We start from the raw sequence: 20,833 nt of genomic DNA, 5'->3' as shown, positions 1-20,833 counted from the left end.
TTTTCATGTCTGTCTTTAAACAATAATCAAGTGCTGTAGTTATTCCTCCTGTTCATGCAAACCATTAAGAGAACGTTTCCAAATGTGCTTCTAATGAAAGCGATGGGGGACAAAATCCACAGTCCTCCTTCAGTGCAAAAGAATGATGTAATCTGACCAATTTCAAGAGAACTGGAAACACCATTACATCAATTTTTCTTCTCATTATAACAAAATATGAACCTATTGACTTGATATGGTGAGATTCTAGCATTTCATAGCAAAGACAACATGTGACAAGTGTCCCAGGCTGGACTTGATATGTCATTGCCAGTGGTATGCACCTAGGACCATCAAACACTTCCTGCCAGATATGCATATTACTGTGATAAACCTATGTAAGTGACATAGGATACACGGGATGTAACACATCTCAGGCTATGCCTGTCATTCCATACCTCTTCTCTGCTGACAGAAGTGTGTATTTTGGCTGTTCGTCCATGCTAGCGGAAGCCAGTCTGAATTAGCCGGTGAGCTATGAGGTGAGACATGTCCTGGAAGGATTAACACTTGGTGGCCAGGCTATAATGCCACGACCTGCAGGAAGTGGTCAGGACAACGAAGGCCATTCCCCCACGAGGTCGCCTCATTGTTGTCCTTTGGTTTCTGAGAGTAACAGGGACCAGTGACAACTCGGTGCTGTCCATTCCTGCACAGGCCTGTCTGGTATTGAATCTAGTTTAGCTCAGAAGGTCACTTGCATCACACTGTGTAATCATTTAGAAGGAAAGTCAGCAGATATGAATGTGGTTACATAAAACCAAGACCCAGCAACAATGGCATGAGCTGTTATGTCGTCTACGCTTTTACATATTTAGTACTGGCCTAGATGATCATTTTGAACCTGACATCGCTTCAGTCACAACAAAGGTGAAGTATTTACTTGTGACCTAGTTTAGAGTAAACAACAATCGCTGGCCTCGTTTCCTTCCCATAAAGAGCTAGGAGACAAACAACTTCTTGTCATTGCATATCATTGGCTCCTAGTAGAAGTGACAGCTGTCTCCAGACTGTCCCTACTGCCCGGCCCCCTCCTCCACCTCCATGGCGGGGGACTTCATGTATGGTGTCATGGAGGGAGACGCAAGTCTGGGATTAGCTCATTAAGACAGGCATCTTTGATCCGAGGTTATCTCTCCCATTTCCACGGCAACCTGATCATATCCTGGCCTCTTAAGACACACACAAGGGCATACACACATGCACACACACACACACACACACACACACACACAATTGGGCCCTAAAGCCCTCGAGAGCAGGGCCCAACAGAGATGTGAAGTGTAGATGTGAAGCAACAGCTAAACGTCGTGTCAGGTTTCTGGGGGCTCGTGCTAAATTTAACCCTGTGATCCTGCAGCAGGCAGAGGGGTTTAAATGCCAGCCTACAGTTGCTCCACACCAGTTGTTCTCCACACGTCTTCCACTCATCACAAACTTAGGCCAGGGACGAAGACAGGCACACACACAAGTACACTCCGACACACACGCTCCAGGCACAGGACCGAAGAGCACATACAGTAGAGCAGTTCCAGGGGAAACAGGGATCTTTACCCCCTCACTTTCAGACCACTGCGTTGTCCAAGCATGGAGCTTTTTGAGACCAACCCTTACTTCTTCCCTGACCAGCGCTTCTATGAAGGAGGGGACAGCTACTTCCCCTCTCGCCTGCCCGGGGGGTACGACCAAGGTGGCTACCAGGACAGGAACTCCATGATGGGGCTGTGCGGGAGTCTGTCTGGAGGTGTCGGAGTCGGGGTGACAGGAACAGAGGACAAAGCCTCTCCATCCAGCCTGTCACCTCACTCCGAGCCCCACTGCCCGGGTCAGTGCCTGCCGTGGGCCTGCAAGTTGTGCAAACGGAAGACAGTGACCATGGACCGTCGGAGAGCGGCCACACTGAGGGAGAAGAGGCGCCTGAAGAAGGTGAATGAAGCTTTTGATGCTCTGAAGAGGAGCACCCTGATGAATCCCAACCAGAGGCTGCCCAAGGTGGAGATCTTGCGGAGCGCCATCCAGTATATTGAAAGGCTGCAGGCTCTGGTGTCCTCCCTCAACCAGCAGGACACTGAGACGGGGCAGCAGGGACTACACTACCGACCCGGCCCGGCCCAGCCCAGAGTGAGTAGGACAGAGGAGGGATGACGAGATGCAGAATGTCACATATTAAACACTGAAAAGAGGGCCAGAAGTCAAACAGAAAGAACAGACAGGGAAGAGACACAATGCACATTGCAGTAGTTGAAGAGAGGTGCAAATGTTCTTTTATGTGTGAAAACATGCTTTGGAATTGATTACCATGGCTAAGTTTTGAGGTTTCAACTGGGGTGATAAACTGACGTATCATTCATATAATCAGTCACAGATTGATTGTACATTTCCCGTCAGTGTCTTGCAATTCTTTTCAGAGGTTTTTAAAGTTATAATCCAGTTTTCAGTTGTAAGGTGTTCAGAGGATAGACATCTTTTACCAGTTTGAAGTTTCAAGGAGACCTGTGAAACAAACTGATGACACAGGTGCCAAAATATAGTAAAAACTATTCAGTTGCCAAAATCTTTCCAATTGTTACTGTTAAATGGTCTTTATGTCAGAAGATCTCTTAAATCTTATGATTTATGTTTGTATTTTCTGATGGAGTCTTATTTCTCTTGCTGACAGAGTTTTCATCATGTACTTTTGCCTCTGAGGGTCACAGGATGCATTGGTGCTGTGTGTGTAGTGTTACACTACTGTGTCTCTGTATGGGGTGGGGTGTGCAGTGTCATAACACCGAGTGAGTGACAGCAACTTCTGTGTGTGCATCTCCATGGTAACAGGTGTCGTCGTCAAGCGAGCCCAGTTCGGGCAGCACCTGCTGCAGCAGCCCAGAGTGGAGCAGCACTCCCGAGCAGTGCACGCAGAGCTACAGCAGTGAGGGTGAGTACAGTTCACACACAGTCTCATTACACAGCACCAGCAGCTCAGCGCGCCTTCTCTCAGATAATGAATATGTGACTGGGTCTCTCTGCAGATCTCCTGAGTGCTGCCGACTCTCCAGAGCAGGGCAACATGCAAGCCCTGACCTCCATCGTGGACAGCATTACTGCAGCAGACGGAGCTGTGGCCTTTCCTGTGGACATTCCCAAATAGACGCTCCACACAGCGGACCCATAGGTGCACACAAACACAAAGCAAAATGACAATTGGAAAAGCAGACTTTTAACTAATCCAAAATTCAAATTTTACTTATTTTTCAGCTCAAATGATCTGTGTTTTGTGTTTTGGCTCATGCTAAATTTCAAATTTGTGATTTATCAGAATTGTAGCTCTGCTAATCTAAGGCTCTGCTAGCCAAATGTAATTCCTCCTCTTAACAATGAGGCCTTATTCCCTTTATTCCCTGCCTTATCCTGCAGTCCAGACCTGTCTGTCAGAGCCACAGGAGGTTAGTCTAACTAGAGATTCAAGGACTTTGCTGCATGAACCCAACACCTAGTTACTAGTGTGGATCTCTGCTAGGCTCACGTCCAGTCTAATAGAGCCACAGAGGAATGACAAAGCCTGTTTTTTCTCCTTACTTAATTTAAGTTTTCCTCTTTTCGAAACCTTTCCCTGATCTTTCATTCTTTTTTGTGTGTGTTTTTCAATGCTTAAAAAAACGTGAGTTTATTTGTGGGGCCAATATGTACCATGGCAGTTTTGACCAAGATCTGCTTAATTTAAACTGGTTATAAATGCTAGTGATGTAAATACGTTCCCTTTTTCTACAGAGTGGTTTTGCCATTTTATTTTTTATTTTTTGCTAACTTATTTTTGACTTTTATAACTAAGATTGTTGTGTATTTGTAGATGTTCCGAAAAGTGATATTTTCTGTCCAATCCTTGCAATAAAGACCATTTTCAATACATTGTCTGTTGTTGCCTTTGACTAAAACGAGACTTCAAAAGGAACACAACACCCAAAATCTTTAAAAAACAGCTTTACTTATGTCTATATAGTGTCATAAATACAGTACACTTTTTAAATAGCCAAATAATAAAATCTTGATTTGTCAGCATTGTTTCACACCTGGAATAAAGACACAGTACTCATAGCTGCCACATAGCACATTACACCTTTTAGACACCTTGGAAAAACTGTAAAATAAAAAAAAAAAGATTGTACACCCATCCAGCACTTCACTGATTCATATGCTGTGTTCTCATTGGATGAGGAGTTGGCCAGCCAAGAGTACTGACTGCTCACTGGCACGTCTCCATGGCAACTAAATGGGAGGTGACGTGACAGGATTAGACGAGTCTGTCACTTGGAGCAGTTTCATATGGATGTCATTGGCTGATGTTGAGCAGCAGTTTACAGTTTGATTTGAGAGAAAGTCAGGAATCAACAGAGAGGAGCTACAATGTTCACACTACCCATCCACAGAGAAAAGTCATGGTCACATGGCTGGGGTCGGCCTTTCGCACGCAAATTCTCTACAAGTCTTGAGCAGAATATCATTCACTCGCTCACTCGCACACACACGCACACAAACACACACACACACACTCTTCATATTAAAGGATTCTCTCTACTCTAGGCTACATAGTATCATACAGAAGGCGAGAGAGGCGGAGAGAGAGGAGAGGTAACAGCTACATAGTGTCAAAAAGAGGAAGAGGAGGAGGAGGAAAAAGGAAAGTACAGGAGAAGACGCAAAGAGAGAAGTTTGAAATTGGACCCATGAACCTGTGAAGAGTCCTTGTAGAAACACACCCCCACCTTAGTGAGACCCTCCCACTAACGATTCACACACTTACAGCATACAGCAAAAGACACACAAAGGTCCGTCACAGAGAGAAAGAGAAAGGAAGAGAAAGAGAGAGAGAACAGTCACTATCGAATACAGGGCATTGGGTTTCATACAGCAATGATATTAGATTATTTTCCATATATATTTCCAATATATATATAATATTTCTATAAAAAACATAAGTCATCCATTTTATGTACAGAGACGATAAATGAGTAATACCTTGCATAACCGGTAGAGGGGCAATGTGCAGTGGGATCTGCCATTTATACAAGTATTCATCATTCCCAACTCCAAATCAACGACTAGTCATCATCCCTTTAAAACTTTTTTTTTTTTTTTTTTTTTACAACCTAACCAACTCGTGTGTTGCCAAGGACATGATGACAGAGGAAGATTGGTTTGGACTTGGCCATGTTGAGACTATTAGAACCAGGACAAGAACCCACAGCTGAGACCAGGGGAGCAGGAGCACAACACCACAACAACAAGGCTACTGGGAGCACTAGGGTAAACTGGGAGAGACCAGGATGAGTCTCCTTTACAGCAGCAAGCGCAGCCAATGAGCACTCTCGGAGTTCAAAGGTCAGAGTTAGGCCTCTGTATTGCACGAGTCCGAAGGAGAGGTGAGAGGTGAAAGGTGAGAGGTGAGGCTGGGCAACAAAGGGGCCAGCGGGGGAAGCCTACCCCCCCTCTGGCACCCAGGTCTCCCTCTCCAGATTTGGCATATCACTCTCAAAAGGCCGCAAGCATGTGTCCGTATAGGTAATGAGAATGCACTGGAGGACAGAAAAGAGATTAAGAAAGTCAGATTGGGAGAAAGAGAAAGAGTGAGTTTGTGTCTGCTTGTTTTATCTTGACAAGCAGATATTTAAATTATTGGATAACTTCCTAGACATACAGTAAATTGGCAAAAGCTCATAAATACCAAATTAAACTATTCCCATACACATTTGGTGTTGTAGTGAGTGTTAAAGCAGCTTGTAGATATGTATGGGGGGGGGGGGGGGGGGACTCAAAATTAGCTGCAGTGCCTGTTTTCATTGTAACTGTGACTCACTGATGTGTTTTCTATGAAGTAATAAACCATATGTATGTAAACAGCACATATAAAGAGAGACTTTGGGTACAATAAGATCAATTCATTGTTGGTTTTGGTTTTTCATGGGGTTTGTCTGGCCACAGTTATTCTTTAAAGGTGCAGTGTGTAGAATTTAGTGGCATCTAGCAAACTTGGTGACTTGGTAGAAATGGAACATATTATTCATAAGTATGTTTTAATTAGTGTATAATCACCTGAAAATAAGAATCATGTTTTCGTTACCTTAGAATGAGCCCTTTATATCTACAGAGGGAGCAGGTCCTCTTCCATGGGGCCCCCCGTGTTGCACCACCATATTTCTACAGAAGCCCAGAATGGACAAACCAAACACTGGCTCTAGAGAGGGCCTTTCATGTTTTTCGTGAGTTTGGTGGCCACCATAGGTTCTCTTACGTGCTTGGAAGTGAAGGGTGAGGAGTATTCAGTTGGTTGTAATCTGCAACCTCACCGCTAGATGCCACTAAATCTTACACACTGCACCTTTAAAGCTCCTTTAGCTGGCAGTGGAAGAAGCTAAAACACAACACTGACATTTTTTCAGCATTTAAAATCATTATAGCAAATGCGTTAGTAAACACCTCCAGCAAACACAGAGCAACACTGACATTCATTTGCAGCTGTGTTTGTATCCACCTGATGGATTTTAATATTCACACTCCTTTTGTCTCTGTTTTGGCCTCCAACAACTCCTGAGAACAAATCAGACTCCTGCAAACTCGGGTGATAATTTTTTGTGGTTTTGTCACTATGAACGATAACTTTCACATTACACATTTTACACCACACTTTACTAGCTAAAAGGCCCAAATCAGCCGAATACACATATCAGTACATTAGCCTAGTACAAGTGCTGTCAATTTCTGCTATAAGTTAGTGCCACATTCCTGTCTCATACCACACAGCTGGGCAATGCCAGTTAAAAGTGCACTAACCTGTAAGTTCAGCACTTTCAGGTGATGCTTTGTCAGCTTACCTGTTAGCATTAGCGCTCCTGTTAGTAAGCAGAGAGGAGTTAGCATGAATAGGTCCTCACTGCCGAGGGGTCGAGTCTCGGGGGTGCCGGAGGAGGAGCTTGAGAGGGCGTGACAGAGAGAGGTTTTGGGCACAGCAGGACAGAGAGCACACAGCATGCAGTTAGTCAGTCAAGACAAGCTGAGAGAATGGTAAGCACATAGATAGACAAAGAAAAATACATATGGCTGAGTACTTTGGTTAGTACTGTGACACACCTTCAGGTTGCAGCTGCTTCTTGGGCATCAAATTCACAGAAGGTGGCATGGACATGGAGGGCATGCGGAAGCCGGCAGGCAGCGTTTCCATGGAGCCCGCCATCATCCCCAGCCCTGCCCCTCCCTCACGTGCCCGAAACCTCTTCCGCCACGACGGCGAGCGTCGAAAAGACTTGTCATCCCCACTCTGCGGGGACAGAGAGAAAAGTCAGGCTAGACAACTGCCCCATTTTCAACAATATTGCATTTGATCAAAGCAGCAGCTTGAGAGGTCACCTCCTCTAGTCGTCGGTCGGTCCCCAAGGCTAACAGGTTGTTGAACTCCCTTTCCAGAACCTGCCGTGCCTGAAAAACAGCAAACACAACCTCTGTGAGCAGATGATAAAGTGGAGCTGTGAGCAAAATATCACTCTTGAAATGTCTGTGATTCCTCTGATAAATAGGAGTAACCTTGATCACCTTGTTCATGTTTTCTGTTGAACTGCTGAAAACACATGTAATCACATTTGAATATGAAAACTCAAGTAATTTGCACTAAAGCCCATAAGTGGTGAATTCTTTCAAGCAAATTCAAGGTGATAAAAACATAGCACTTCTGGTAAAGAATCTGAAGCAGAAGTAAATGTTGGCACCATGTAGCTGACAGTAGAAAGAAATGCTGACTGTACACAAACCACTGCGCCAACAAAAAGTAAATCAATTGCTCTCATAAAAACCTCCAACAGTGTGACTGTTGGAAGATGGACTGGCTGCAGAAAGGCCAAAATGCCTGCCGTGAGCTTAAAGTACTGGATAAAAAGTGGTGAATGTGTGGGATTTTATGATACAAAATACAACAAATATTATCGGTGCATATTGAGGGTTTTTAGCTAGTATTCCATGACACAAAATGGACCAAGCTGCCTTCAAAAATCAGATCAAAACATGTCCTCTGCAATGAAACTGATTGTCTTTCTGTGTGTCAGATAGTTCAATCATTGCATGCTGAACCAACAATGATTTTTCCTCTATAAGCACCTGTGTGTTCTGCATAGGGATCTGCAGGATGAGTGCTAGGCTGCTGTAGTCGAAGGTCTCATCCAGAGAGAGGAGCGCTCCATGAACGCCGCTCTCCAACATGTTGCCACTATACTCCCTCAGACCAATGGACTGGACCCAGTGGATCACCTGTTCATTGGTCCACACCAACACATCTAAAGCAAAGAATAGTGGCTCAAATTCATGGTGCTGTAGCACAATGTCATATCAGCATACATCATTACCACCAAACAGGAGTGACTTGATTTAGAGCAAGAAATCTAGAAACACAGAGAGAGAGAGAGCGAAAGATAAAGAGATAATGTGCATGTCCGCATAGTGTCAACTCACTGGCACACTCCCTTTGTTAATTTAAAGCACAGCTGTCAGCCAGCTTTCTAAGTTGGAACAGGCGGTGTGTGTGTGTGTGTGTGTGTGTAAACAGGGCAGGATTCTGATTTGACACGACAGCTGAATCAAGTTCATGTGCAGAACTCAAGGTCAAAAGGGCGAAAGGGCTGGCTAGATCTGTGTGTGTGTGTGTGTGTGTGTGTGTGTGTGTGTGTGTGTGTGTGTGGACCATTCTTGGTATGTGGAGCTTTGGATCATAAGATTGTAGGCCTTTCTTCAGTTGGCTTTTTGACAGTCAAAGGTGCAGCTGTCTCCATGCTCAGGCCAGTTTGACAATATCAGGCAAAACCTATAAGTGGTACTCTGGCCTGATGAGACTGTTGACATGTTTGAACATATGAACGTATGTATGTGTGTGTGTGTGTGTGTGCTTTATTGCTTTTTTTGTCACTCTGTGTGTGTGTCTTAAGTGTACCTTTCATATCATGTTGGCTGTCCTCTCTCCGACGCTCCAGGTCTTTCCTGTCATAATTGAGCCTCTTCAAGCACATAATCCCATACTGCAGACTAGCCCTGGTACACACACACATGTGCAAAAATACACGTAAATATACGAACACACACACACATAAGGAAATAAACAATCACCCACACATAGAAAAGCACAAGCACATATGCACCGTTAGCCTTCTCATCTCCATTGCTAATGTATCTAGTTAGCAGATGAAAGGGGAAGCTGATCAAACGGCAGCTGAGCTAATCGTGCTAGCTGCAGACCTGTGGAAGCTGTCCACCATCTTGAGGTGGCTCCTCAGATCCTTCTTGGTCAGGTGGTCCAGCATGCGCGCGTCCACCAGACACTCCATGAAGTAGGATCGGTACTGAGGCAGACCAAGGCTGGGTAGCCACTCGTTCCCTATCCACTCATGATTCATGTCTCCATACGCCAAAGTCTATAGAGAAAGGAGGACACAGCATTACTGAAGTTTACAATAGAAAGTGATGCGTGTTTCAGAATTTTGTACTTATATACATGAATGTAGGATGTTCAATGAATCTTTTCGGTGGCGCCTGCCACTCAAGTGGTAAAACAAATGAATTTTTTGTCATTTTGTATTAATAAATAAATAAAATCACCCCAAAACAGAGCAATCCAAGTGTTTGGAACTTATTGTACTGTGGGTCCAAAAGTACAATCTACCTTTTTTACAGCACACATTTAGCAATGTAAGCAGGAAAAGCATATGTGTAACTAATAACATTAATCATGACTGCATTCCATTTAGTTGTTTCAGGTCCATGGTCCAGCTATTGTATATGTATTTTATGACTTACTGGGACACTTAAATGGACCAATTGTTAATGTTATTAGCAGCACCTGTGCTTTTCCTGCTATGACATGTCAAAATGTATCTATATGAAAAGCTGAAACATGTTTCTGGGGTTTTCTGTATTCTAAGCTAAATTAGTACAACTGTATGGGACAGTAAAATGTCATAATTTTGACCAAGCTAAAACAACAATTATTTTGTTAGCATACAACAACTACCACTTCCTCAGGCTTGAAAGCATGCAAATGGCTAAGACTCATGGGATATGCTGTCAGTGAATAACAGATCATCATCATTTATCTTGTTTAAACAGTCAGTTCACTCAAATTACAAAAAGACATCTTTGTCATCTTTGAAGCCAACTGATGTTACCTCAGCAGATATACTGTATTGGTATCTGCATATACTGTATGTCAACCAATAAGTAACAAAAAAGATTGCAGAAAAGAAATACCAACGATACAAAACACTGTCAAGTTTTTTTTTTTTAATTTTAACTGTAAATGTTTAGTACATATCTTCATCACAATTCTTTAATGAATTGTGACCAAGGGATCCTTAAATGCTATGTGTTTATATAAAAGAAAGAATTATCAGCTGATATATTAGTGTCAGATTATTGTAACTCTCAAATATTGGCTTCAAAAACCCAATGTCAGTCAGGTTTTTGTATCCAATCATATAGATTTTTAATATCTGCTGAAATTAAGAGATAAGTCTCTGCAATTTCTGCTGACACCTCAATACAATGGTGGTGAATGGAATTTAGTTTGTGGTTTTCAAAGCATTGAAAAATTATGCTTGTAAGAATATTCCGGTTACTCTATTTCTATGTAAAAAGCTCCATATTACTAAAAATGACTGCAAATGTCTTTTGCCACCATCTGAGTTACAGAATAAAATACTGAAGGTGAGTACTGTAGGTAGCTCTCTCTTATTCAAATACACGTGTTTATGTGTCAGTGAAGAGCTTGGGTTCAGTTTCAGGGTGTGAGCGGACAAATGTTAGCAGATCAGCAACCTCACCTGTGCCCAGCTGCCCTCCTCATTCTCCTGAGTGGCAGCATGGTAGAGACAATATACAATGTTAGAGAGACAGGCTAACCAAACAAACACATACAACACATTCAGAAACACACAAACACACACACAAAGCTTTTCTATGAGTTTTTACTCTGCAGTTAACCTTCAATGATATGTCTGCTGTAATTACACGATTTGCAACTAAAAGACTCAGACACACATCATCAATCAGCTCAGATCACATGATCACAGGCTACACCCGACAACCACATGCAAGTCCCAGCACAAGCACAAAAAAATGCATTAGTGTGTGACGTTGTGGGTATTTAAAAGGGTCTTCCGGGAGTGGACATATGTGTGTCGTGGTGGGCACAGTGTCAGTGTGTGAGAGTTGTTTGGTGGGGGGAGGAGGGAAGGGGAGCACCCAGATGGTACTGACCGCTTTAGTGGAGGAAGCCAGGTTCTCCATCTCTTCATGAGTCACCCACACATTTCCGGAGGACTGCTCAGAGGACGAGAGCACACACACAAGCACCCACACACACATACAAAATCACACCCAGTGTATATTTTCACACATGCCAACCCCCCGCACACACAAAGACACAGACACAGACAAACATTGTGTTGAGCGACGCCAAGGAAGGGAGTGTATTTCAGGCAGGTAGCTTGTCGCTATATATGGCACTATTTATGTGTTGTTTTCCCACAGAACCCCATGCAATTTATGGCAGCAGAAAAGGACACGTCAACCCAGTTGAAGGCATAAAACAAGCCTCTACTGTGGCCTACACAGAAGAACAAAAAAAACAAAAAAAACAAAGAGTGAGGTGTCATCACCCGAGGGTGTGGGGTGAAGGTGAAGCCTAAAAAGGGAAGAGGTTTTGAGTGTAGTTAATTTTTGTGTAGGATAATGTGTTCATCTTCACATTCCTGAGTTATTTTTTTTGCGTAGGTTTGTTCTCTCATTTATTTATCTATTATTTGTGTATGGACATTTACATGAATGTGTATTTGTTGTTTACCGTTCTGGAGGTGAGCGGTGCGGAGGGGCTGGTGAGGGAGACCATCTCCTGGATAGCCAAGCGAAGTTTGAGTCGGTGCAGAGGGTTGCTGATGCCGATCTCCCTCTGGATCTCTGTGTCTGACAGAGCCGACATGATGGCTCCGCTCTTCACGTTGGCACGACAGGCTGCCACATACCACGCCGGCATACCCACCCACAGCTGGTGAGAGTCATCAAGATATTCAATGTTACCGACATTGTCGCCGTAAAAGGTCACATAGAAGGGGAAGGGAACGCAGATCAGGCTGCAATAGTCAGTCTTGTATTTTATTTCACCAAATTTGATACAGAACCAGCATCACATGAAGACAGCAAGACAGAAGCAGTTTTTTTTTTAGAAATTTCTGGCAGGTATAGTTAGATAGTAGATTAGTGGGATACCTCTAGCCAGGAGACAACAGTAGGACCATCCCACTGGGCAAACGGCAGACCTCTTTTCCTGGCGTCTTCCAGAAGCTCATGTCTAAAGAGGGGATTACAAACAACAGCAGAAGGAAGAAAAAGGCTTGATGAATAATTTCAATAACAAGAATGGGAAACAAAAAGAGGATGCTTTTACTTTTTCTTCATCCTGCGATCCCTCTCGGCCTGCGTGCCCAGTTTTCCCAGAGTCATAGTGTCACCGATGCCCATGTCAAAGTCTGAAATACAGCACAACAGTGTTAATATTTGTCTCTGTAAATCACACAGTCTCTACATCAGTATGGGACAACCGTATGCACCTGATAACGCCGGTAAAGGCTGTCCATCCCTGCCCATAGTTTGGTCGAGTCGACCCTTCTCCTTCTTCCCAAACAACCGGCCGATAGATGACTTGATTCCTTTCTTTTGCTTGCTGCAACAAATTACAGCAAAACAGACAAATGTTGGTACACACAAATCTACAGTCTGATATACTATTGTCTCATTAGAGAGGTAAGCAATTGTTTTTGTGGTTACAGTAAGTCTGTGGCTCAATCTCTTTTCTTGCCCTATCCACTCTGTCATTGTGCATTCACGTGAAGAGTTCAACATATTAAGGACTATTCAAGACTTGTTAGTGGGTAGTTGACCTGTAAAACAATTCGACAGCGACTCTGCACCAGTGCTGACTTATCTCTACTTCCTCTATGAGTGTGTGTGTGTGTGTTTTTACCCTCGTCCATCCTCCAGGCTGCCTGTGAACTGAGCGAAATTGGTTTCCAGTCGTAAACTGCGGGGGGAGGAAGGAGGCGATGTCTCACACTTGATGGTGGCTTTGTCCACTTCCACTGGCGACTGCAAGAGTCACAAAAGCAACTCGGCTCAGTCACGAAAGCCACAACGGGACAGGGGAGCAGTACAATTTTTACTTGTGTTTGCAAACTTACTGCAACTTTCCTGCGGTGTTTCCTCAAGTCGCTCGGCTATTAGACAAACAAAACAACTCACAGTTACAAAAGAAGCTACGCACATTTTTTGCGATTAACATACTCCTGTTTGTATGTGTCCGACAGACCAGAGTCATGATGCCTAGATGGTGGCTGGTGTTGCGTGCGTGGTGTTTAGGTGTTGAGTGGCCGCTGGTGGGCGGCGAGGAGGATGATGCCAAGGATTGGGCAGTGGCGGAGGTGGGCAGGGCCCTGGGTCGAAGCGTCACGTTGAGACCGTCCATGCTGCCGCTGTTCACGCGAGACTCAATCTCGTCAGAACGCAGGTCTGCTGACTCTCTTTCCACCTGGATCATCCTGCACACACACACACACACACACACACACACATACAACATGTAATACTGAGCCCCTACATTGCTTACAATGATGATCTTCTGTGTGTGTAAAAAGCTGAAAATTACTTCTTTTTTATTAAAAATATATTAAAAAGTTGCAATCTGGTTAATAAAAATAGCATTTTTATTACTTTGAGGGAGTCTGGCTTATAATCAGCAGCAATTTTGCATTTTCTCTCCAGAAGCATACTGTGAGGTGTCACAAGAGGACCTTGTTTACTGTAAACTGCAGTAAATAATGTCCTCTTCCAGCAGAAAACAGAACAGAAATGAAGGTCTCTATCTACATGTTATCATTTCTCTTTCCAATGCCACTATCAGATTCTGGTACAACCTGTCTGGCCACAGGCCTTCATGCACCGCATTAACAAGAGGAAGTAGCAGCACCTTCGTTTACCGTAGTATCTTCAAAATAGTTCATTGTAATTATTTGTTGCATTATCTTTAATAGTTTGTTCCCCTCTTATCTGTATCTTGTTCCTCACCGCTGCACTGACTCAATTTCCCCATGGGGATCACGAAACTGTCATGTGCTGTAATCTAATGTGCCTGTGATTTGTCACCTTATCTCTTCATTGATAGCGTCAAGCTGCTCCTGCAGCATGAGAGCGAGAGTCTGAGCATCTGATTGGCCGCTGGGGGAAAGCAGCGCCGAGCTAACGTCGTCATCCAGGTCTGACTCTGCCTCGATGTCGCTGCCGAGGAGGTGGCTGACGCTCCCGCGCAGTGATGTGTAGTCCTGTTCGAACACCGCGCACACCTGGACACAATAGACACACATTAGCTTTCACATTATGTAGACACAGTTCACATGTTAAATAAAATACACACTTTTATCCTTTTTCAATCGTAAATGAATGTACATATGGAATACAATACATGGGAGAATCCTGATTATATGTATACATGTAAAAATACAATGTGACATTTATAGTGTAGTTTGTAGGTGGCCAGTTATGAGAAGAAATGGATGAACAGGGAACTTACATCAGACAGCATGTCCATTTCAGCAGGTGAAAGAGAGACAGAGACAGAGAAGTTAGTAGAGAATGGTAAGTTAGGCATGAAGATCACTGCATGAAACCCACTGGGCCTTATTATACAACAGCCAAGCACTGACACTTATTAGCAAAGCAGACATGAGCTTGGATAAAGCATTGATAAGGAGCTGTATGTGGTTAGAAGAAAGCTGACACGTGATCTTGTGATCTGTAAGTTGGCCATCCCGCTTAGTGTATGTGTATGTGAGGAATTGTGAGAGCGTTTTGGCCTGATAAACACATTATTAGCACCTTGTTTGGGTCATCTCGTAGCGCTGACAGTCTGCCCTTCTGTGCCCGCCTGATCACAGTTGTGCTGTAGTGGCCATCTTGGCCCTCCACCACAGAGTAGCGAAGGTCGCTGGAACTACCCAGGTGAGACCTGAGATTATATACAAACAACAGAACACCATCATCAATAATGTATACACTCTAGTGTTATCTTAGAGTAGGAATTTCAGAGACAGAGCGAGAGAATGTGTGGGGGAGGTGTATGTCATTGCATACCGAGGGTGAGTTCCATCTCCAAACGCCCCGCTGCGGCGTTTCAAATGGTCAATCTCATTTCTCAGCTTCTCAATCTCTCCAATCAGCCGTTCCTGTGAGAGCGAGGGGGGTTATAGGTAGTGATGAAACACATATTCAGAATTGTCACTTAAGTGAAAGAAGCACTACTACTATGAAAGTACTCGATTACAAGTAAAAGTAAGGAGTAAAAGTAAAGTCCAGGATTCCAAATTTTACTTAAGTGAAAGTGCAGACATATTATCAGTAACATGTACTTAAGAGTAAGTAAAAGTTGCCTATACAGAAGAATGGCCATTTGAATATTAGTTAATCATTACTTATGTATTAATGGATTAGTTCTACATTTTGGGAAATACACTGATGGGCTTGAATGAGAAGACTGTCTGTTCTGTATGAAGCTACAGCCAGCAGCCAGTTAGCTTAGCTTAGCATAAAGAAAACAGAGGAAACAGCTAGCCTGCCCCTGTCCAAAGGTAACAAACACATCATATCTTGTTTTTTAATCTGTACAAAAAGTGTAAAAATGACAATTTGTGGTTTTGCAAGGAGTTATGTGCTGGACTGGGAGACTCTCGACAGGGGCAATGACCTGCAAGATGAGAGTCATGTGACCAAAGGGGATACCCAAGCTAGTACTAAGTACTATGCTATGTTTCCTACTGGCTGTGCAAGCTATAATGTTATCTAAGAAACCACACTGACCGTGGGTTTATTTCATTTAAAAAAGGTAGTAATGGATACATTTCAGTGGGTATAATTATTGAAAACTGATAACTGATGCCTCATGTGATCATGTGACCCTCATCATACAGGTCACAGACATTAGCTCTCCTTAATAGTCATAGCAAGGCCAAGAACAGACTGTGTATATATCTTGGCAGGAAGTAGTGACTTCTATGAGTCTTGTTGTTACAATGGGGTTGCTAAGCAACCAGCTGGGATGACGCAAGGTAACTAGTATAGCTGTAAAATAAATGTAGTGAGATAAAACATACAACTCTCTGAAATATAGTGGAGTAGAAATACAAAGTAGCATAAAATGGAAATATTCAAGTACAGATATTAGTTACATTCCATCGATGATTATGGGGTCTATCAGCTGGGAGTGAGGACATGGCAGCGTTTTCCGTGGTTATGTGATTGATTTAAAGCTTACTGACCCTGGTGTGGTGGAACTCTTCAAGCTGTTTCTGGCAGTTCTCAAGGTCTTGAATGAGGGAGTTCTAGACAAAAAAGTCAGAAGACCGTGTCAAAACAAATCTGTGCTCTAAGTAGAGCATGTGTTGTGCTGTATATTAATTTGTTTTGTGAGGCAATATCAGCTGCTGCTGAGATGAATGTGTGTGTGTGTGTTCAGGCCTTGCCTTGTCCTCCAGTGCAGCCATGCGTTCTTTCAAATGAAGCTGCAGTCTTTCATTGGACTCAGTGAGCAGACGATCCACGGTGTCAGATAAACGCTTGTTGTGCTCCTCATTCATTTTCTCCCTCTGACGAGCCTGATGATAGAGAGAGAGAACCAGACGGGGGGGAATGACATCATCAAATTTTGTCTTTGACACAGACTCCATTTGTGTGTATTTATGCATGCAGCTAATCAAGCATCTCTGCATGGATTAAAGGATGAAGTGTGTATTTAGCCCAAGATCACCAGCTGCCAGATACACAGTAGGTCTTGAATCTCACAGCTGGAATGATTTAATTACAGTCATTTAAGAGGTGATGACAAAAGGGTTAAATGCCTTCTCTTAAATGAGAAGGGCCATGCTTAATATGTATACTACAGTAATTTCATTAAAGTGAATTACAGTAACACAGACACACATAAACACACATCTGCATCCTCAGAGAGCTCCTCCAACTAAATATAGTCATGAGATCTCACAGAGAAAGAGAGAAATTAGCCTTGCATGAATTATTCAGTCTAAAGATAGCAGCCAATCAGTCTTTTGGCGGGGGGGGGGGGAGGGAGGGAGAATGTGTTGCAGGAAAGATATGTGGATTTGGTACAAATTCATGCAACAGTGCACCAGAAAAAAAGATGTGTGTGTGTGTGTCCTGTGTGTTTGTGTATGTACTGTACAGTACGTGTATGCATGAGGGAGCACAGAGCCAAGAGTTGAGGCGTCCAATTAATGTGAAGCATCAGTCCACATACACACACACACACACACACACATGCACGCACACACACACATACACACATCATAGTGAGAGGTCAGAGAGACCCTGCAGGGCTGGTGCACACACACACACACACACACACACACCCTTCCCAGCTCTTGGTTCTTCTCCTCCAGTTGTGACTCCAGCTGTCTGAGCCTCTCCTCAACGTTGCCATGACGCTCTTCGGCCTGCAGAGGGAGACACTTATATAAATACAACTGCCTCTATAAGCTCCATAACTATACAGTATGTCTGTCTGCTGCTATATTACTCTTATTTTATTCTTTGCTGTGGTTTCAACGACTGTGTGTGTGTGTGTGTTGGTGTGTGTGTTACCTTGGAGAGCGCTGCCACTCTCTGTGCCAGTTCAGCTTCCACCTCTGGCAGGGTCTCAGCCTTCCTCATGGTCTGAGCCAGCCTCTGCTCTGCCATCTCCAGCATCTCCTGCAGCTGGCGCACCTTCTCCTCACTCTGACACACACACACACACACACACACACACACAGACACACACACACGCACATACTCGGTGAGCAGCAAGGATACGACACATGGGCACAAATGGAGGATGTTCTTGTTGCTTGCTGGTATTCCCCACGTAGAGCTGAACTCAGATTCACCTTGAACTACACATGAACCTTTGAGGAGGATGTTTCTAGACATCACTCACCCCATGGAAAATTCTTCAACATCTTAAATACATTGAAATAAAACCCACTTGATTACTCAATTCACTATCTTGGCTTTATTGTGGTTAACATGGTTGGGGCATGAAATATTAAAATGTGGCAAGAGAGAAAGAGAGAGCGCATTAGCCTGAATCTATAACTCATATGTCACCTTGCATCAAGATACATTTGCCATTTTTAGTGTAACTCTGCAACACATTAGGATTGTAACACATTCAAGGAAGCCTTAACATTCAGAATAATGACACAGCACATTTATAAATAATGATTTAGTCATTCATGTCAGGTTTCATTGCCTGACTTGTGACAGAGCAGTTCACTGTATTGTTGCGTTTGTTGTTTTTCAGACTCTATGCTTAAATTCAGCTTAGTTTAATGTAACAAAGGGTAACATTAAGCGAGGCAGCCATCATTCATTTCAAGTTACCTTTTTTAAACAATTATCACAAAGTATTTTGAATAATAATGATGGCTCATTATGTACACTGCTATCTTTTAAACCCTGTATAGCTAGTGTTGTTGTGTGTATGTTACCTGTCTGTGCAGGGAGTCCTTTGTGGCCAGTTCATTCTCTAATTTGTCGTTGAGGTCGTGGATGTGTGTTGTTTCCCGCTGGGCAGCCAGGTAGCGTTTCTCTAGCGTTGTTATCCTCTCCTCCATATCCTCTCTCTGTGGGCGCAGGAAAAACAGCAACAACAGGAAAAGTGTGTGAAAAGCAGAAAAGGTTACACCAGTGTGCCTGGTGAGGCCCAAAGCCAGAACCTAGAGTGTTGCTAATTATGATAATTTCAAAAATTTCATAATATAGCAATATGTTAAAATTGGCCACTATCAACTACAAAACTACAGCAAAATGCAACTTTTTTAGCTTTTCACTTAAAAAGCTTTTTTGCCCACTGTTTTGCTGTCCACTGTGCTTGCTCCATAACAAAAGCACATTTATCTTTACTACATCCTTTACTCTCACCTCTCTTTGTTCCCTCTGTTGTTTGATTGACAGCTCCTCGCTGCGACTCAGTTCTCTGCGTGCATTTGTGAGCTCAGCCTCAAGCTCGGCCATGCGGGCGTTAAGCGTGGCGGAGTGCTCGCGGCTCTGGGCCAGTTCCTTATTGGTTCTGTCCAGCAGCTCTTGGAGCTCAGACACCCGGCTGCTGTCATCGTGAGCGTCTATGGAGCCGTTGGGCAGTCTCTGTAAGGTGGACATACACAATTAATGGATATGTAGATACATTCTCACAAAAAAATCTGCATTACATAGATTTTACAAATATAAATGTACATGCTATGGGTGGATGGTGATGAGAGTTGTTGGAGAGCTGATAAAGTTGGATGACCTAGAAAATAAAGTGTTGGGATTTTTTGCATATGGGGATGGATTGTGTGAGGTTAGGCTGCCATGTTGTTGTTTTGATGTTGTTTCTTTTCTCTTCACAGCTCAAAGTGAAGTTAATTCCAGGGCCTTAATTAAACAAACCTTCAGGGACACCCATTCAGACAGGCAACACAGTGGGCAGCCAAAGTTAGTAGGACCCCCCTCCACTCCCTCATGTTCCCATTTTGCCTGCTCATGAATACCTTACAGAAATATATACACACAAAAACTGGGGGAAATAGGCCTAAATGGTCTGAGGCTGTGTAATAAAACGCACCTGGTGATTTGCAATTGTGCATAATTCCAGTTTAGCCATAGAAAACTCTCATTAGCTTCACTCCCGGGGACTTTGAAAATAGTATTGTACACCCCCATCTGACTGACAATATGTAGCACTAATCGGGTACGACATGGCCATTAGCTATTATTGGTTTGGGCTTCTCTTCCTGCTGAAAGAGCACACTCTGTCATTGTAGTTTTAAGGAGTTTAGAGTAAAAACATCCCCTAAATGGCACCGGCTGTTACATCATGGGGACGGTGACTGTTGGCGGAGCAGCGGGGAAACGTAGATGGATGGATCCTGACAGAGTGTGTGTTTGGACAGTTCACACTTCGCACTTTTCCTCTTAACGCTCTATAGCCAATTCTCTCTTCATCTTCTCCTTCTCGCTCTCTGTGGTCATTCTTTGATACAGTTATCTGCCTGCTTTCATCCTCTCTTAACTCGATTTTTCAAGTTTAATTATTCCTTTAATAAAAATATATTGACACTTTTGCTTTCTCCAGGAATGAAATAAATGGATCTTAAACGGTTTTTCCTTGGGAAAGGGGAGTTCCATCTAAATACAAACCGTTTCTGATGTTTAATCACTGGGAGGTTTGTTACTCCCTGCAGACGGACACAGACACAGTTGCATAATATGCGCTCATTTCAGGGCTGGCCTTAAACCAGGGAGGACAGAGCTCAAACAGAGAGTTAGAGCAGCTAACATATTATAACTATCAGAAAGGTAAAGGAGGATTTACCTGCCATGCATACTGTATGTGTGTGTGAGCAGATGTGTTAATGTGTGGAAGAAAGACAGAAAGGAGATGCAAAGAAAGTGACCAACAGCCAGACAGACAAATATTATAGGCAGACATAAAATAAAGCACAGAGCAGAAAAACAATCACACAGCCAGGAAGACCTTCCATGTAGGTTTGGATCCATCTGTTCGCTCCACTGAGTCATTGTCCTTCCTTTGTTTCACCATGTTCAACTGCAGTGTAGATTAAAAAGAAAAAAAAGCAACAACAAAAAAACAGCATGAGCAAACTCACACATTTACTATGTTCTCTTTTCTCTTAGTGAATCCAAGAAC

The 20,833-nt window shown here is 43.3% G+C and overlaps 2 protein-coding genes across 7 annotated transcripts in view; one reads left to right on the top strand and one right to left on the bottom strand.

Moving 5' to 3' along the window:
* Nucleotides 1-1,421: 1,421 nt before the first annotated feature.
* On the top strand, nt 1,422-3,925 carry myog (myogenin). The gene is made up of 3 exons (XM_067587753.1): nt 1,422-2,160; nt 2,857-2,956; nt 3,051-3,925. The coding sequence occupies exons 1-3, from the start codon at nt 1,627-1,629 to the stop codon at nt 3,167-3,169; spliced, it is 753 nt and encodes a 250-aa protein (XP_067443854.1). The 5' UTR covers nt 1,422-1,626; the 3' UTR covers nt 3,170-3,925.
* A 59-nt stretch (nt 3,926-3,984) lies between these two features.
* Nucleotides 3,985-20,833, bottom strand: part of ppfia4 (PTPRF interacting protein alpha 4) — a 58,755-nt gene continuing 41,906 nt past the window's right edge. Inside the window, exons 6-31 of one of the 6 annotated variants that reach the window (XM_067587746.1) lie at nt 20,660-20,731; nt 19,066-19,287; nt 18,633-18,767; nt 17,746-17,880; nt 17,514-17,597; nt 16,611-16,742; nt 16,407-16,469; nt 15,226-15,317; nt 14,971-15,100; nt 14,242-14,438; nt 13,409-13,637; nt 13,281-13,316; nt 13,067-13,188; nt 12,654-12,766; nt 12,491-12,572; nt 12,313-12,394; nt 11,891-12,091; nt 11,305-11,367; nt 10,869-10,895; nt 9,289-9,464; nt 8,987-9,084; nt 8,161-8,336; nt 7,420-7,488; nt 7,144-7,330; nt 6,888-6,985; nt 3,985-5,591 (exon numbers count right to left, since the gene is read on the bottom strand). In XM_067587746.1, the coding sequence (XP_067443847.1) occupies nt 6,927-6,985; nt 7,144-7,330; nt 7,420-7,488; nt 8,161-8,336; nt 8,987-9,084; nt 9,289-9,464; nt 10,869-10,895; nt 11,305-11,367; nt 11,891-12,091; nt 12,313-12,394; nt 12,491-12,572; nt 12,654-12,766; nt 13,067-13,188; nt 13,281-13,316; nt 13,409-13,637; nt 14,242-14,438; nt 14,971-15,100; nt 15,226-15,317; nt 16,407-16,469; nt 16,611-16,742; nt 17,514-17,597; nt 17,746-17,880; nt 18,633-18,767; nt 19,066-19,287; nt 20,660-20,731 (2,982 nt within the window). In that variant the 3' untranslated portion in view covers nt 3,985-5,591; nt 6,888-6,926. The remainder of the gene's footprint in view (nt 5,592-6,887; nt 6,986-7,143; nt 7,331-7,419; nt 7,489-8,160; nt 8,337-8,986; nt 9,085-9,288; nt 9,465-10,868; nt 10,896-11,304; nt 11,368-11,890; nt 12,092-12,312; nt 12,395-12,490; nt 12,573-12,653; nt 12,767-13,066; nt 13,189-13,280; nt 13,317-13,408; nt 13,638-14,241; nt 14,439-14,970; nt 15,101-15,225; nt 15,318-16,406; nt 16,470-16,610; nt 16,743-17,513; nt 17,598-17,745; nt 17,881-18,632; nt 18,768-19,065; nt 19,288-20,659; nt 20,732-20,833) is intronic. The other 5 variants (XM_067587748.1, XM_067587747.1, XM_067587749.1 and 2 more) reach the window with 5 other exon arrangements.

This window comes from Thunnus thynnus, chromosome 4 (genome assembly GCF_963924715.1).
Source record: "Thunnus thynnus chromosome 4, fThuThy2.1, whole genome shotgun sequence".
Lineage (NCBI taxonomy): Eukaryota > Metazoa > Chordata > Actinopteri > Scombriformes > Scombridae > Thunnus > Thunnus thynnus.
The sequence above is the reverse complement of the archived record's forward strand: the minus strand, read 5'-3'. Positions and strand labels throughout refer to the sequence as shown.

Coding starts and splice junctions, on each gene's coding strand:
- myog (XM_067587753.1), top strand. CDS start 1,627: ATGGAGCTTTTTGAGACCAACCCTTACTTCTTCCCTGACCAGCGCTTC. Junction 2,161..2,856: donor CCGGCCCGGCCCAGCCCAGA/GTGAGTAGGACA, acceptor CCATGGTAACAG/GTGTCGTCGTCAAGCGAGCC. Junction 2,957..3,050: donor GCAGAGCTACAGCAGTGAGG/GTGAGTACAGTT, acceptor GTCTCTCTGCAG/ATCTCCTGAGTGCTGCCGAC.